This window comes from Sinohyriopsis cumingii, chromosome 2, assembly GCF_028554795.1.
Source record: "Sinohyriopsis cumingii isolate HCF-2022 chromosome 2, ASM2855479v2, whole genome shotgun sequence".
Taxonomy (NCBI): domain Eukaryota; kingdom Metazoa; phylum Mollusca; class Bivalvia; order Unionida; family Unionidae; genus Sinohyriopsis; species Sinohyriopsis cumingii.
The window spans coordinates 42606540-42624476 of record NC_142962.1 but is presented as its reverse complement, the minus strand read 5'-3'; the positions used below and the strand labels follow the sequence as shown (position 1 = coordinate 42624476).

At 37.4% G+C, this 17937-nt stretch overlaps 1 protein-coding gene across 1 annotated transcript; it reads right to left on the bottom strand.

Annotated features, from left to right (window-relative positions):
- Positions 1-2969: 2969 nt before the first annotated feature.
- LOC149804723 (uncharacterized) lies at positions 2970-5609 on the bottom strand. The gene has a single exon (XM_089943470.1). It carries the CDS (start codon positions 5386-5388, stop codon positions 4573-4575), a length of 816 nt encoding a protein of 271 aa, XP_089799596.1. The 5' UTR covers positions 5389-5609; the 3' UTR covers positions 2970-4572.
- Positions 5610-17937: the final 12328 nt, after the last annotated feature.

Below are 17937 nucleotides of genomic sequence, written 5' to 3'. Positions count from 1 at the left end.
GTAGATCTGTAACATAGATATAGAATCCACAGTATATACAAGCGTGGTTTAAATGTTAACATACAGAAGTAAAAAAAAAAAGCTAGGTGTCCCGATGTGACGTCATCGTTGCGACCAATCGCAACGGGCGTTACATACTGCTTGGATCGACACCTAGTACAGTCAATAACGGAATGAAATCAACTCTTGGTTAACATGAGTGTGTGTTGAGCCCATTCCCATTCATGAAAGCCCTTCATTCAGGTTGTTAGGGATATATAGTCCTACGACCGGAAGGAAAAATTAGCAGTGCTCCTTGAGTACATAAGCGCCTGGGGAATGTGACACTAATTCCTTCGCCCAGGAAGATTTAGCATTTCGCTGTGCGGGAATAAACCCGACGCACATGCCTTTTTGGGTGCAAGCGACATAAATCTAATTAATTAATCAATCAATCAATCAAACACAGAATGTCTGCCGTGTGGAAGTTCCTTGTGGCGCCACAGTTTGATTCGGTTTAGGTTAGACGGTCACTGTTCACGCTACTAGAAGTTCATATGAAATGATGATTACTGGATGCTGAAATTCCAGATTTACTGTAATGTACTTGTGACCGGGTCATTTGTATTATTTGATTTGGAACATTAGAATTGTATCACATAAACATTAGATCGTTTGAGCTATTTTACTGTTTAAAAATGCCGTGGTTTGATAACGTTCTGTCATCTGGGAGACCGGTTTATATCCACATTCTTTTATAAACCAAGGACCGTATACTTGTTCATAGAAAATGACATGTAAACCACAATTGCATATAGGGTGGATTTCATGTTACAGGAATACCGCCCACCCCGTCCCCCACGCCCACTGTCTATTGACCAATGCCTTTACTTTTATTTCATGCTGTTGTTATTTTTGTTTGGGATTGAACAGCATGTTTCAGTACATGATAGGTAATACATAGCGCAGATCCCGTGAGGTAAATTGGCCATATTCAGACTTGACATTCTGTCCCCCGTTCCCTTTCGGAAATCTATTCGAAAAATGGTCTCCAGAATGTTGATAGTCAAAAAAAAGTTCCCGAAGGTGGGTCCAAGATAATTTTCCCACGATCGAAGCCAAGCAGTAAAGAGAATACTGTGCAAGTATTTAATGGGCTTATTTGCACCAATCAGAATCAGATAAAGTGATGTGTTAACATGTTGTAATATCAAATATTAAAATGTACACACTATATGTTAAGTGAACAGACTATGTGATAAACAATATTAATTTCACATTTACAAATTACTGATGACTAAGTGATATCGCCGGAATAAACAGGTATCATACCGCTCGTTGAAATTTATTAGTCCAGCTTTAGAAATGTCCAAAATTATAAGTATACACTTTGGTCCGAAAATAATGATCGGGATATGTTTGGTGTTTCAGAAATACAAGATGCATTATACGAATTATGTCTTAAAGATCACTCTTTCAGAGTGTGCATTTTCTTTTTCTTTTTTAAAGCGCTCGCTTGAACCGATCACTGCCATCTCTCGATTCGCATGGGTTTAAGTCTCGGGCTCGGCCATTGTAGGTGTGTGAGAAAGCTGCCAGTACTTTCCCGTTGGTTGGTGGTTCTTACCGGGGGATTCTTCCTGCACCATTTATACTGGCCCTCATATATAGCCTATATTCAGGCTAATGTGACAGTATTCATTAAGTGATTTTATCTAATTCCCCTTTCAATGCAAAAAAAAAAAAAAAAAACAAACAAGCAAAACAACACGTTTTGTTATATATATATATATATATATATATATATATATATATATATATATATATATATATATATATATATGAACACTAGGCGAACTAAAGACTGTCTCCTTATCTGAAAACGCAGGCATCAACAGATCCATGCGTTACAGAAATTAGGTGTCAGTAGGGTTACTTAAGGAATAAAGACAGAAAGGAATACTTTTTTTATTGATGTTTTAAAGTTTTTACATCTTTGCGTTGAATGTTGTTGTAATAGCAAGTGTCTATTACACACTGCCTCTGGAACATGTGACGGCCAATCAAGGAATGAAATATAAAAGACAGTCCACTTCATTGATTATAGGGATTTCAGTTGGAAGAGCGTCGGGTTCAGAATCCAAGAGTTGAGGGTTCAAAACCTGCACAATCCAACCCAGGCTAGATGCTTTAATGTGTCATTGGCAAAAGCACTTAGCTTCCATTAATGTAGCGTGCTATAGCCAATATGTTCAACGTGCCGTAAAACCAACAAAATCAAAGCCAACACAAATAATTTATTAAGCTGCATAATAATATATCTAGACGCTAGATGAGGCCCAAGAACACCAATCTGACCTAAGCTCTGTTATATGGAGATTTTGAAATGGATGATGGACCAGGTTGTAGAGATACAATTATTTAGGTCAGTTTCTTACACAGTCAATGTCTATCTGACATTGTAAGCAGAGAGCACTTCGTAAAATGTGCCTATTGAGCCGTAGTTAGACGCTCATCAATGACACTCCATGTAACCTTGCCCAAAAAGAGTCAATGGGGACCGTATACATATAAGCAAGGTTACTTGATATAATTAATGAAAATGTCAAATTATCAAAAAAGATTTTTAAAACAAGGCGAATGAAATCAACTGCGAAGGAAAACCGTGATATTTCCATAATATACTTTTGAAAACTAAACATTTCAAACGCTTTGCACAGTATCACATTTGCAATATTAGTACCAGTCATTCATTTGCAAATAACTAAACCTGTTCTGCTTGCAAGAAAAGCACTTACTTAACTAAATATATGTCGGAAACGTGTGCGAGAGAGCGAGCGAGCGAGCGAGAGAGCGAGCGAGCGAGCGAGCGAGAGAGACAGAGGGTTTCATATGCAAGCAGTTTTCATAGTACTACACCTGTGTAATTAGAGGTAGAGACAAAAGCCTTGTATTTAGCGGATAGAGGTTGGAACGAATACAATAAGACGTTTGTATTTATTCAACATAAGATTTATTAATTTTCGTGTAAACTTTTGTGGAAATTGTAAAAAACAGAAATAATAGAACATCTTGTAACAGTGTTTGTAGGTTTGTAAATAAATAAAACTATAGAAAAGTAGAACAATATGGGTGATATATCCTGACAGCGTCTTTTTGTCTTCAAATAATAAATGATAAAATGAATACGGCAATGTTGATTTAGCTGCAATGTCATGGGTTGATATGCGATGCAATATCACGTTTGTGTCAATAATCAATTTGAAAATAACATATTTTGCAACCTAATCAGGAAATATAATATATTGAACCATTAAAATAGTGCCTTTATTTAAAAACTTGGAGCTAGAATATCTTTATATCTACTGTGAGTTGCCTCTGAATAGAAACTATGAATGCATTTAGTTTTTTTCCTTTGATATGAAATCTGAAATTTTAAGAAAATACAAAATTAATATCTAATTTATACGTATAATGGTAGCTAAAAAGGATGCGAAGTAAAAATAAGTATAAATGACTCAAATCTTTTTAAAATTGTCGGTCACGTTATCGCATGAATACACACGTGATTTACAAGAACTGAGATTATGTGAGTAAAAGAGTGCCGTTAGCACAGATGAAATTGATACACATTCGATTAACTGCGCTTAGCAATGACCCAATTTGTCCTACAGACATCGTGTATGGAACTGCAAAAGGTAATTCACAATCTACAGGCCGCATTTGTACAAACTATTTCCACAGTGGGTTAAGGGCGGAATATCAACGTACAATGAATAAAATGTATACCTTTAGCTGATTAATGAATATGAACTCTGAATAAGACGAGCACTATGAGACGCATGTTAGAAAATGCAAACACTATGCACCCCGCATACTTGAGCGGACACGGCATAAACGCCTCCTGAGACTGTGTATCAGACTACACGTGTAATTAGGTTTACTTCTCAGTCAAAAACACCTCTGTCCCTGTCATACTGTGTAACATAGGTAGAATCATCAATATATATTAACAGGTCCGACAGTTTGTATTTAGCAAATTTGCAAATACAGTTTTTATTTACACATTTCTGCCAAGTACCCTAGCAAGCAATATGGATATTTATATTCCTGTTCGAATTAGTATCTGGTATCCGTTGCACTTTAATATAACAAAGACCACTATAATTTAATACCCACACCCATCCTCTTCCCTTGTCTTTGTGGGTAATAAATAGATTCCAGGCATTATATGTATAAAAGGAACACGAATATTTTTTTTTTTACCATTACGCCCACCCATACAATCTTCATACGTTGTTAGATACATTTGCAGGATCCCACGAGGAACCATTCTGTTGAATTCGAATGTCTATCGCTTAGTTTGTAAAGAAATTTTTACCACCATCATCCAGGCACCATGTGATGTACCGGCAGCCGGAATTAATAGTCCAATGGCTTTCGTCATGCAATTACGCGAAACAACGACTGGGTGAAAGCTTGACGTTTATAGTCATTTAGTCATACACCCGTATTTCTGAAATCAACATTCCAGTCGCCATTCAAGACAGAGAGATTGCTGCTAAATTTAGAAATAAGTTGACTTTGGTATTGTCAGAGCAATAATGATTCCGGATCAAGAGGTAGCAAACCCGAAGGGTCCTCGGAAAGCAGGTCTATATCAAGGAGATCTCCGTCCTCAGGACTCATGCAGACTTCGTCACCTGACGACACACTTGGTATCCCAGTTGAATTTCCGTCCGATGACAGTTCCCCTGCTGTCTCCGAACTACTCATGTCGGATCCGGACTCGCAAGGTACCTCAGATGTATATCCAAGAATCTCTCGGAGAGCACTGATATAATTCAAGGCAAGCCTGAGAGTGGTGATTTTTGTCATTTGTGTTCCCGATCCCTTCTCAATATTTGGTAAAACTTTCTTTAAATGGTCGAAGGCCGCATTTATGTCCTTCATTCGAGTCCTTTCCCGTGTATTTGCTGTTCTCCTTCTGTACTTGCTGAGCGGAGCAGGCTTTGATTTTGGTTTTGGAGTTCTTGGCGAATTTTTCTTAATCTCCGTCTCAATCCTATTTACAAGAGTCCGGGTACGCAAGTTATATTCTAGTTTCCTGCTCAGCATTAATCCTTCTAAATCAGAATCATTTCCGTCGCTTTGAGAACTAATCCCGGAATCAGCATCCCGACCCTGTCTCAACTCTTTTGCTTCCGGGAGAGCAGCAGCAGCAGCGGTATCAACAGTACGCATCATGTGTGGAGAAGAAGATCCCTTTACTTGACTAAGATTCTGGTTACCTAAGTTAAAATGGTGACAGTAGCAACCTACATGTTGTTTGTATTCGGAGTATGTAAGTAATGAGTGTAGAGTTAGAACGCTATCAACAAATACCTCTGCCCTGATACAATGGCCCATCCCATTTTGCCGTGCCACACTACTCCGAGCACCAATGACAGTCCCGAATCTTCCACAGACACCGCCTCTAAGCCTCAAGCCATATCACACTCTGTTCCACAACACCAGTACAATTCATGAATGGGTAGGGTTTATACCTGACCGATATTACCGATCTAAACGACAGACTTGGTAACATAGTATAGTAGAAAAGCAAATTTCCATTCATCATTCCGCAACAGAGGGTTCAACATAAATGTTTACATTCAAGTTTCACCTATCCCTAGCCGGCAAGACGAATGCATCGAATATTTATGGTTAATGTAAGGCAACGTGGCGCGGATTCCCCGGGAAATAAACGTTCACAATACTTCATTTAACTAAGAGGACAGCCTTTGGTTTTTTTTTTTTGTTTTTTTTTGTTTTTTTTTGTTTTTTTTTCGGGGTTTGGTTGTTTATTTTTCGTTTACTTCTCAATATATGTATGACAACATAAACAAATAAAATTGTGTTTTGCAGTAAACTTTTGCTACAGCAATTATGATTATCTTGTAAAGCTATTAAAAGCAACAGGCTCCTATGGAACAAATGTGCACAATATGTCAATGTCTCCTTTCTAAGGCTGCCAGAGGCGACATAGGCACATTTACGTCTACACTATATATTACAGTTGTCAGAGCACTGCCGTAACATTTCGAAATTTCCAGCCAGTTAAGGTCAGCAATTTTTGGAATAAAAGTTTTAGTAACTGTACAAGACCTACCTTATGTACTCACTTTTAAGACGAGTCCAACTGCAAACTTCACAGACACAGATCAGCCATTGCATCATGCGCCGGCAGATCTGGGTCTGTGCAATTTGTTTGGAGTATTCAGTAGAACAAACAACATGGACCCTGATCTGCAGGAGCATTCTTTCTTGTTCGCCTTTTGACACGACTTGAAAAGTGAGTATGTACGGTACATGCCGACTCCCTTGTCAATGTAAGATGTCGGTAACAAATTGTCGCCTAATTATCGTCTACTGACAGCAACAAAAGCAACAACAATAATAATAAACAACTTTTCTTGCTGGTCAAGTTACGTGTTAAAACTCTCATACTTTCAAATTTTGTTTTCTATTGTTGCTTTTGCCTCGATTTCCTTTAGTAGAAGTATTCAGTTCAATGAAATCACGACACTAACTTGCTTTCAACATACATGTAGCGAATCACGGAAAATATACATGTCATTAAATGGTATATCATGTACACGCATCAATAATTTTTTTGTTCTCTCTCTCTCTCTCTCTCTCTCTCTCATGTCAGTGGTATATTTATCTAAGTATGAACAGAGGCCAATCACATTACAGGCTTTACTATAGAAATATGTCAGCTATGTCAGCGAACATAAAACAGTAAAGCAATCCCTAGTGTACGCATCCATCCCAGACCTATCCGGTTGTCTAAGTACTTAAAGCGACCGCCTCGGATGCGGGAGGTAACTGGTCCGATTCTCTATAGACTAGATCTGCCGGCGCATTATGTACCAGTTTTGTTGGTCTTTGCGCTTTGTTAGGATTAGTAAGTAGAACTAACAACATAGACCCTAATCTGCCGGCACATTACGCGACGATAGATTACTGTCTATGTTGTTTGCAGTTGGATCCTATTTGTAGGCGAGTATATATGGTACGCAGAAGCTTGCATGTATTTACTAAAACTGTCTTTTATAGGGTAACGAATAACCCAGCCATCATACGTAGTATGGCAGTCTTGCCGGAACGTGGCAAGGGAGACGACTCCTAATTGTTTTGATTTTTGCCAAACTCTGTGATAATGGTCTCTTTGATACAGTTTTGGGTTTTCTTGGTTTGTTGTGTGGGTTTAACGACGCCTGAATCGCAACGGGAGTGGAAGAGGGCTTGGAGGTCCGGGTTTTCAGACCCGCCCCCCCCCCCCCAGCTAAAACTAGTACAGACACACACACACAGTCATTTGCCCCCTGCCCCCCCCCCCCATCTTTTTTAAAAACCTGATCCAGTCTTGAACGTCATTTTACATCACATACTAGGCTATACAGGGCCGATTATCCATAGGGCAAAGTGGGCAACGTGCCCAAGGCCCCCGAGGCTCAAGGGGCCCGGTATATTATCGTCTGATTTCACATCAGCTCATGCAACCATTAATGTCAATATTAATGTTTGTTTCTTCATGACAAACATTATTTCTTGGCGTTTCTAGATTAATGTGTCACCTGATCCTGCCCCTCAAAATTAGAATAGCAGATCTGACAGCAGAAACGTCCTCCTCCTTGATTTCTTCTTTATATAACGTTGATACACTTTGTCTTCGTTTTTCTTCCTCTATAATTTTCTGTCGAGCTGCCATACATAGCTCATTAGCATATGGAACACCACCAAAATGACAATGGGTGTTTCAGCTTGTGAAATACCACCAGCACTTGAAAATTGACATATCATTATGTGGAATACCGCCAGCACTTGAAAATTGACATATCGTTATGTGGAATACCGCCAGCACTTGAAAACTGACATATCATTTTATGGAATACGGCCAGCACTTAAAAATTGACATATCATTATGTGGAATACCACCAGCACTTGAAAACTGACATATTATTATGTGGAATACCACCAACACTTGAAAACTGACATATCATTGTGTGGAATACCGCCAACAGTTGAAAATTGATATATCATTATGTGGAATACCACCAGCACTTGAAAATTGTCATATCAAATGGAATACTACCAACAGTTCACAATTGACGTATCACCTGTGGGATATCATCAACAATTGGCAATTCATGTTTTAGCCAGTGGAATACCGCTAGAAGTTGGAAATTGACATACTATCATGTGGATTACCGACAGGAGTTGAAACTTGACATATCATCATGTGGAATACCGCCATGAGTTGAAACTGTACATATCATCATGTGGAATACCGCCAACAGTTAACAATTGCCGTATCACCTGTGGGATACCATCAACAATTGACACTTGATGTTCAAAACTGTGGAATACTACCAATAATTGACAATTAACATGTCAACCTGTAGACTACCACCACCAACTGACAATTGAGGTGTCAGACTGTTGAATACCACTAACAATTGACAATTAATGTGTCCGCTCTTACAATAATACCAATATTACAACTCTATTGTATTAAAACAAGTAATAGAAAAGAGTGAGAAGCAATAAGTTTTGTAAAGTTTAACAAACGGTTTATATCCTTAGAAATACAAAGTGAATATGTAAAAAAGGAACTTACAGTATTTCAAATTTAATTCCAAATAATCTTAGAATGACAAAAACAAGTCATAATAATTAAAGTTTAGAATACACTTTATTTGAATCATAATTAAATCCATCGCAGGAACTGTTGATGTAACTGTAGTGAACCGTGTAGTGGTGATGTGCCAACAGTCTTTTTTATCACAATAATGCCACCAGTAATATATCCTTATTTGAAATTTCACTACAAAAAATAAAGTTTCTTTTTTTTACAAGAATGTTATTTTTTGAGGAGGTCTTTGTATTTCAAGAGAATAAATAAACTGAATAAATAAAATTCCTGCTCAAAGAAACTATTTGACACAACAATATTACAATTGATTCTGATCAGATCTCAAGCCACTAATGAATTATATTTAGCAAAACAGGGTTATATAGTCCTCTACTTGACCTAAGGTCACAATTAGCATTTGTAATTAAAAATAACTATTACATAATGAAAAATAACCTATAAGGTTCCTAATTTTTACAAAATAAAATGTTAGTTATGATTAGAATATAAAATTTGATAAATACACTGTCCTTGAATCAGAACAAGATATTGATCATAATAGTTTACCCATATTTAATAGGAAACTATTTTCTATTTCTTAGTTGTTTACAGAATAATAAAAACCCAATGATTAAAGTCAAGTAAAAAATGAACTTTAGTTTGGACAAGCTCATGTCCAACATACAATTTTGCATGGTATATAATGAAATTAAAACATAAATAAAAAATAGATAACGATTAATGCAAATTAAATATACATAGCACCTACTATTTACAATTGCCAACATCCTGTGTAATACAACCAACAATTGACAATTGATGTATCAATCGGTGGAATATCACTAACAATTGATAATTGATGTATGAGCATATGGAATACCACCAACAATTGACAGTTGATGTATCAATCGGTGGAATACCACCAATAACTGACAAATGATGTATGAATACATGGAACAACAACAACAGACAAATGATGTTTCAGTCTGTGGAATATAGCGAACAACAATTAACAATTCATGTATGAGTCTGTGGAATATAGCGAACAACAATTGACAATTCATGTATGAGTCTGTGGAATATAGCGAACATCAATTGGCAATTCATGTATGAGTCTGTGGAATATAGCGAACATCAATTGACAATTCATGTATGAGTCTGTGGAATATAGCGAACATCAATTGACAATTCATGTATCAGTCTGTGGAATATAGCGAACATCAATTGACAATTCATGTATGAGTCTGTGGAATATAGCGAACATCAATTGACAATTCATGTATCAGTCTGTGGAATACCACCAACAATAGGAGCTTTTATAAATGACGAATGCAAAATGTCTAAGTTTCTGTCCTGATTTAACTAAATCAAGAAGCATTTTATCAAACACGAATATAAATTGCAGAATTATCTCTTGCCTTCCATAATGCAAAATTTACTTGATTCAGCCAAAATCACAATTTGTTTTATATGTGATCACAGAGTAATCACTGTGAAAGAGTTTAGTAATAAAACTTATTGCGTAGTGTTTTATCATTATTTTATTTTTATTTCTTCCTTGCAGTTTTTAGCAATTTCGTTAGACAGTTCCTTTTGAATTTTGTATACCCGTATGAACCGCCAAAAAATATAATCCTTGCACTATGACATCACTTTTGTCCGACATTCTCAAAGTGTTTGTATATGTGGAAAATATTTGCAATCTACATTGACGTAATGATAGTTTACATCAACAACGGCGGCAATGTGATAATTTCATGCTAACATTGCATACTAAATAATCACGTGAAATAATTAGGCCGAAAACACAAATTTTAATTTAATAATGTAGATACTTCCCCAGAGCGATATAGAAAGACACAGAATCGTGTCCCTGACAGTCCAAATACTCTTCCAAGGCGCCTTCTAATATGTAAATTTTGACATTATTACACAGAAAAATACGAAGATAGTCCATCATTCGGCCAGGACGGACTGAATTGCTGATTACATGTCGAGATTAGACAAGCTATGGATCTAGATATGTAGCACTGACTAAATAATTTTAACAAAATTAGGGTTCGGCGGAAAACTGAAGGAAGTTAGCATTCTCTTTAGTTGCAGTTCCAATTTTTTTTAAAAAAATTGCTGCTTTTAACAGCTTCGTGAATACATACCCACAATAGTTTATCTACTTGGCGAAAAGCTAACTACATTTTCTGTTATATGTTGTTAGCAGCACCCAACTCGAATTCTCCATTTTTACAGCGAAGCTGTAAATAAATCCTTGCCAAACAACTAACTACGCCTATCTCAGTGTATCCACAGCGAAATCCTTCTGCGGTGTTGAGTAAAATATCTTTCAGAAACAGGCCTGCCTCAATAAGCGCAAATGAGTGATCATCGAGTACGACAGCACCAGCAGTTTTGTCAGACGACTGTCGCATGTACCCAATGATGTTAAACTTCCTCTATTGAGTTTTATCCACTTTGTGTCTGACGAGAGCGTCTAAAAGTATTGTTATACATTCATGTTGTCTCTTTTCTGATTCGTGGTATATTGCTTTGCAAAACAAATTGAGTTCGGAGGCCATTTCTGTACTTATGGCCACAAAATATTTGTCTAATTAGCCTTCTCTGAAACAACGGACCTTATCAAAAACTTCACACGCTTCAGATACAGTGGATGAATTGTTTCTTTTGAGGGTGTACTCTTTCATGCACGATATTCCACAGACTACATTTAGTTTTGTTTGCTTAAAAATGCTGGCCAACATTTTGTTGGGTTCCATTTCTTAGATCACTCCCTCATTAACCAAATTATCAATGTGTTCTGTTTTGTATCAGAGAATTCGTATAACAACTTTTGTGCTTCTGTAATGAACTTTTCTGATGCATTCAAACGATACAAAGAACCATATTTATAGGTCGCATTCTTGACATTTCAATATTTTGGAATATTTACAGCACTGTTACAAATTTCGATAAATTTATTCAGTACACTTTGCACATCATTAGTTTCGTCGCCACACACCATTTATATATAAGCATCCACTGGCAATTTCTTCTTTCTGGAAAGGTCGTAAAGTTGGTTATTGGCGCAAAATCCCCAATTACGTACTACTTTGTTCAATGCTGCTATAACAAATGGAAGTCGTGTTACAGCTTTGACCTCATTAGCACTTCCTGCGAGTACTGATGACTGAATAACCGTTCGGTAAGAGTACCATTAAATCGTTTCATAATAGCTTGGTCACGTTGCACATTGTCGTGTCCGACATGTAGTCGTACACCGTGTTTGGTCAACAGCGCAGTAACAGATCCGAGAAATTCTTTACCAGGATCTACTTGTAACAATCGTGGCCATGTGAGTGGTCCATTTGCATAAATGTGTTCGAGTGCATTTACGAACATGCATAAGCTTTTGACGTCAGCTGATCCTCTTCTTTGCATCTCGTGGAAATACTGACAACTGATAATGCGTACTTGAAGGTGTTTAATTTACCTTATCGATCACGACACCATCGCGTAGAAGAAACAACAAATCAGCGTGATGGTCTTCATTAGGTTTTGGACATCTAACCACCCACGTGAAATTTCTCTTGGTACCGGTAAGTAAATTTTCCACAACACTTGCTCAACCATGCTCGAGAAATCCCATTAGTGACTTTTGCCGCACTTGACAAATGTTTCACTGCGGCTTCACTTTTCTAATACCCACGCAGACTGTAATATATTTTGTCCGGCTCATTATGTCCATTGTTTGCATGTATATTAATTTGTTTTTATTGAGTGGACTTTTGTATTCCTCCATGTCGACTTTTGTCCACTAGAGGGTCTATCATCTTCCAAGTCCAATCTTGGCTTTCATATCTCCTTTGACGACCCATCATGCGACACGTACTCCCAATCGCATTTAAGTCACGGATGAGATGCATGTTGACGCGTTGACGCGAACGGATATAATGATTTGCTTTAGAAGCATGGACATGTCAGTAACAAGCAGCATCAACGCGGTTGACGTGTTTCGCCAGGCTTTTGGTTGGTTGTTAGAATCATGCTGCATAATTGTATCCTGGAAGATATTTTTTATTCACCAGGGTATTTGCTCCATTGTGTCTCTGGTAACTTTGTTAAGGCAGCCATAATATCACGGTCTACGACATTTTCTTAAATTCCAACTCGTTTGCAGCTTTCCTGATGAATGTGAACTTCTTTTCTCCACATCCAACACAAGTTCCAGTAATCTCTGCTTGTCCATTACGTGTATAAAATAGAGTTGGATCTGCGGTACGTGTTTTGGCACGACATTGCACTCAGTATGAAAACACGATCGTACTATAACACTGTATTATTCAATGGCATCACGAAAGTCGAATGTCGCAGATGCTTTCGGCAGAAAGAAAGATTTGAGAAAAATCAAAGATTTTTCCGTCATTGACTCCTCTGCACAAGCAACGAAGAAATCGTCTAAGTCGGGTAATATAACCGTATTTCTAAACTATGTTCGTTCGCTGATCATTGGTCTTGCTGGATAAGGAAAATAAAAACCAAATGTTGTTGAATATGGTTTAACGATGGTTAACATGGGATGTGTTGTACGTGATTGTACAAGCGACTTATGATCAACCTTGCTATGATGTCTTAAATATCTTTCAAAAAGCGTTGAGTGACAAAAGATAGTTGAGAAGAGTTGGTGAACCATCATCGATTTCTTTTCCACGATGGAAGAAGCACCTACCATTGGCGGTTTAGATGTTTTCAAAAGCAGTCTTTTAGTGTACAACGAAGTAATGCTTGATAACCAACTTAATCCCGCATAAATGTTTTCACGAGGTCTGTACAAAAACACTGACGTCATTTATTTGACTCAGTGATAAGAACATGTGCCCAACGTAATCTGTGACAACTGCAGCATGTTAATTGTATTTCGTGGTAGTGACGCGAATGGTTCTGGAAACATACATAGGATTTGGTGTGCTGCCGAACACATGTGCAATGAATTTCGTGAAATGTTTACGCAGATCACAAAGACCAGTATAGCTTTCTCACCATTGATTTAACTGGAACTTGCAGCAAAAAATATCGTGTGGGATTGGACCCTTCAATATAATAATCAAAAACCAACCATATAAAATGTCCGCCAGTGATGACAGAAGGGTATGAGGATCTACGCCGTAAAGCCGCTCGTGAACAGCGGAAATTGAATCAAAATGTGATTGAAGGCCGTAGAAATCTATGTTACAGTCGCGACAAAACTGCAAGAGAAGACATCTCAGCCGGATGTGAACAAATATTTGCTCCGCTAATTAAACCCACAAAGAAAATCTCTAAAATTGCTGAGGACATTAAAAAGGCAACCATTGCAACCATAGGACAGGTGACAGCGCTAACGGAAACCATGAAGCACCTGGTCCAGTTCGTAAGATTGCCAAACGTATCGAGGTTATAAAACGCAACTAGAGTAATGCAGAAATTACGATTGAGGGAGTGAAATAAGATGTTGGTGACATTGGAAAAGCTAATGGTACTTGCAAAAGATACTATTGTACTTGATGACTTAACAACTGGAAAGGATACATTATAAACATGCCATCAAAGACACATGATACATAATCCTTTAATGAACTAAAATGATATTTAGGGAGTTTATTGGAAACTATTTTAAATTAATTTATGCAAACATTTAATGCATTTATGAGTGGATGAACTGAAGAAGGTGAAGCGTTATGGGGAGATTTTTTTAACAATTGCAACCAGTAATGCAATTAAAACAACAACTTCCTTGAGACCCATGTCCTAAATATGCTATAGTAAAAACTGCCCTACAACGCATTCAAGAGAAGCAACAATTAGAACAAAGAACGTACAGAGCCATTAAGCTAAGCGACGAGTTAGCTGCGAAAATTGCACGAAAATCACAATCGAAAAGGAAAACGGTCCACCTAAACCTGCACCGAAGCGACAACCAAAACAAACACTTGCAACCACACCAGATGAAACAGAACAACGTCCAAAATATAGACGTTTACTCACAGCAATTTTTTTAGATATATCTCCAATTTGGTTTGCCAAATAGGAAGCAGAATAGGACAATATATAAAGAGGGGTTAGATTAACAACCTGCACTAAAATATCACACATTGGAAGAACACAGTAAATGGGTAGATGAACAAATGAAAAGTAAAAAGAACATCAGTCAATAGAAGGAAAAGCTTCTGATGGATTGGGTGACACTAACGACTTTGCTGATCGACTGGAAACACTTGTGGGATCAGTTTGTGCGGGAAACAACGCACAAGAAGTCATCCGTGAGGACATATCGATTTGTCAGCGGTTTTTCAGCAATATATATTACGGACAGAGACTCACATCGTGAGCTGATGCATGATTTTGTTGAATATATTCATTATGTATAAGACAACATCGATGATGAGTTCTGAAACAATTGAGATGATGCTTACGCTACGCATAATATATACTGGTATGCAATAGGTGTTTGTAATTACAGCCCAGAGGGTTATCTCGATGATCAAAATCTCATCAACAAAACCAGAATTCATTGTGACTTCTTCTGCACCTCTGACCTCTGGTGATTCACGGACTCATGAGATCTCACTAGCGTCGCTGCCAGTGTATTGCAGTTGGCCTAATATCCGATCACATCCGTTTGGTGTTCTGTCCGCGAAACAATTTATTTTGGTTTACATCCGATAATGGTGGAGACGGTACCCGAGATAATACCGAGCCTCCTTCAGGCCCGTACGACATACAATCAATCAATGAAGAAATCGTACAAAGAATCGCACTAGTGACTGGCAAAGACACTAAATGTCCGTAAGTGCCCTGAGCTCACACTCAGTTCTCTCATCTCAATATAATCTTAAATGTATTCGGTTATCATTTAACAGTCGCCGATAAGATTAGTTTTAGGTTGGCTTGACAACGTTCCAGACGGTAAGCGATTCTTACGTCTGGGATATCGTATCGCTCCTTATATTGTGTGGATTACCTCAGCGACCCAGTCAATTTAACTTGTGACGCTGTCAGTGGCAGTTATGAAAGCAGGTTTGAAATGACAGGCATAATTGTTCAGAGTTTATATTCTGTCTGGATTTTCGCCAACAGTGGAACTAGGTGAATTCGTATGATTACACCCGCTGCACGTGTATATCTTCGATATGATAATTATCGGTTTACACATATTCGCTTTGCACTTGTGAATCAAGATGGACACGTTGTAGCTCTTCGCGGTCAAACATTAACGATACATCTGCACATTAGAGATACACCTGTACATTAGAGATCGACCTCACATCCAAGTATAATAATGACGGTTGTGCATGGACATGTAAGATTCATTCGTGTTCTTAACGCGAGGAAACTTGTTTAAGTATCATAGTATGGAACTGGCCTCGGTGATGTTCTTCGGTGAATTTTTAAAGGTACTTATAGCCTTATCATCGCGCTCAGCACCACTCGCCAAGCAGGCTGCAGTGGGAGTTGGAGTATTATATCCCTACACGAAGCCAGTATGTATGGAGGAATATTATATTCCTACAGGAAAGTAAAATGTATGGAGGAATATTATATTTATACACGAAGCCAATGTGTATTGAAGAATATTATGCACGAAACCAATGTTTATGCGTGAATATTATACACGAAACCAAGGCACATGGAGGACTGTTATATCCCTACACAAGTTAGCTGTAAACGTGTATGGTGAGGCAGGCATTGTTTTCATTTTAATGTTGTTTTCTCTGAAATTGAGTTGGTCAGAAACATTGCCCCTCTACAGGAGCTGACGATACAATCGGATTACTTTTAATTTAGCTTTTTAAAAGACCTCTTGACTTGCTGATCGATTAGTTGGTTTAATTTTAATTTGCATGTCGCTTGCATATAATCACATTTTCAATTTTAGTTTACTGTTCAAATATCCCTGTAGGTCATATTGATACTGTTCCAAGATCCCTGTAGGTCTTGTTGATACTCTTCAAATATCCCTGTAGATCTTGTTGATGCTGTTCAAATATCACTGTAGGTCTTGTTGATACTGTTCAAATACCCCTGTAGATCATGTTGATGCTCTTCAAATATCCCTGTAGGTCATGTTGATACTGTTCAAATATCCCTGTAGGTCATGTTGATGCTCTTCAAATATCCCAATAGGTCATGTTGATGCTCTTCAAATATCCCAATAGGTATTGTTGATAAACAAAGATATGAACATTTTGGAGTCTAGTTTAATCTAGTGTAATATGATTTAATTAGCCCAGACCTCACGTATACCTTAGTACTCATAGCTTATTTTCAGAGACAGAAATCATGTATACATTTCTTAAAGAAATGGGTTCATGTGTATGTGTGTATTTTGTGTTTTTATGAAGGATAATTATATATCACATTTGTTTTTAACATTGTACCAAAGTCAGACAATTCTGAGTCTAAAGGGGTATCTGGAAGGTACATATATAAATAACAATTAATAAAAACAAACTTGATCCATAGATCTAATGCAAAATACATCAACTTAAGTGCCTTTGAATCAATTCACAAAACAGTTTGGGGCAGGCAATATCCTAAGAATTAAATTTGCATGCATACACGTTGTGTACAAACTTCACATATATAGTTTAATCTAGTGTAATATGATTTGATTAGCCCAGACCTCACATATACCTTAGTACTCATAGCTTATTTTCAGAGACAGAAATTATGTATAGTACATTCCCTGTAACTGATGTCGTAAGCTTTATTCAAGAAAAATATGCTTTGTCCAAACTGAAGGTTCCACAGCTTATGCCATACGATAATCATCAGCCGGATGGCACGATAATCATCAGCCGGATGGTCGAAACTAGTTTGTCACATTTCGATTGAATAGGATTGTTTTCCAATGTTGTATTTTATACTTCCTTTGCTGAGGACTTTATATTTATCCACAGACGTGTATCTGTACAAAAGTGCAGAACAACCATGCTTTGCGATTATAACCCTCTTGCGTGCTCCACACCGATCAGCATTTGCATAGTGGATTGTGTGATTTACGATGAAAATTACGTCTGTAGCGAAAGAATTGTTCGCATAGTACTACTTATAACGTGCCAAATCTTAAACTTTAATTTTGCCATGAAACCGAATTATACGAAATTAAAGTGGTTATATTGGATAAATAGGTATTAAAGATGACTAAACTGTGTAGCTAACTATAAATGACTGTTAATCCATACGTTTCCGTTCAAGGTAAACAACACGTGGAAAGACAGCGAATTTACAAAATGTCTGGAAATACA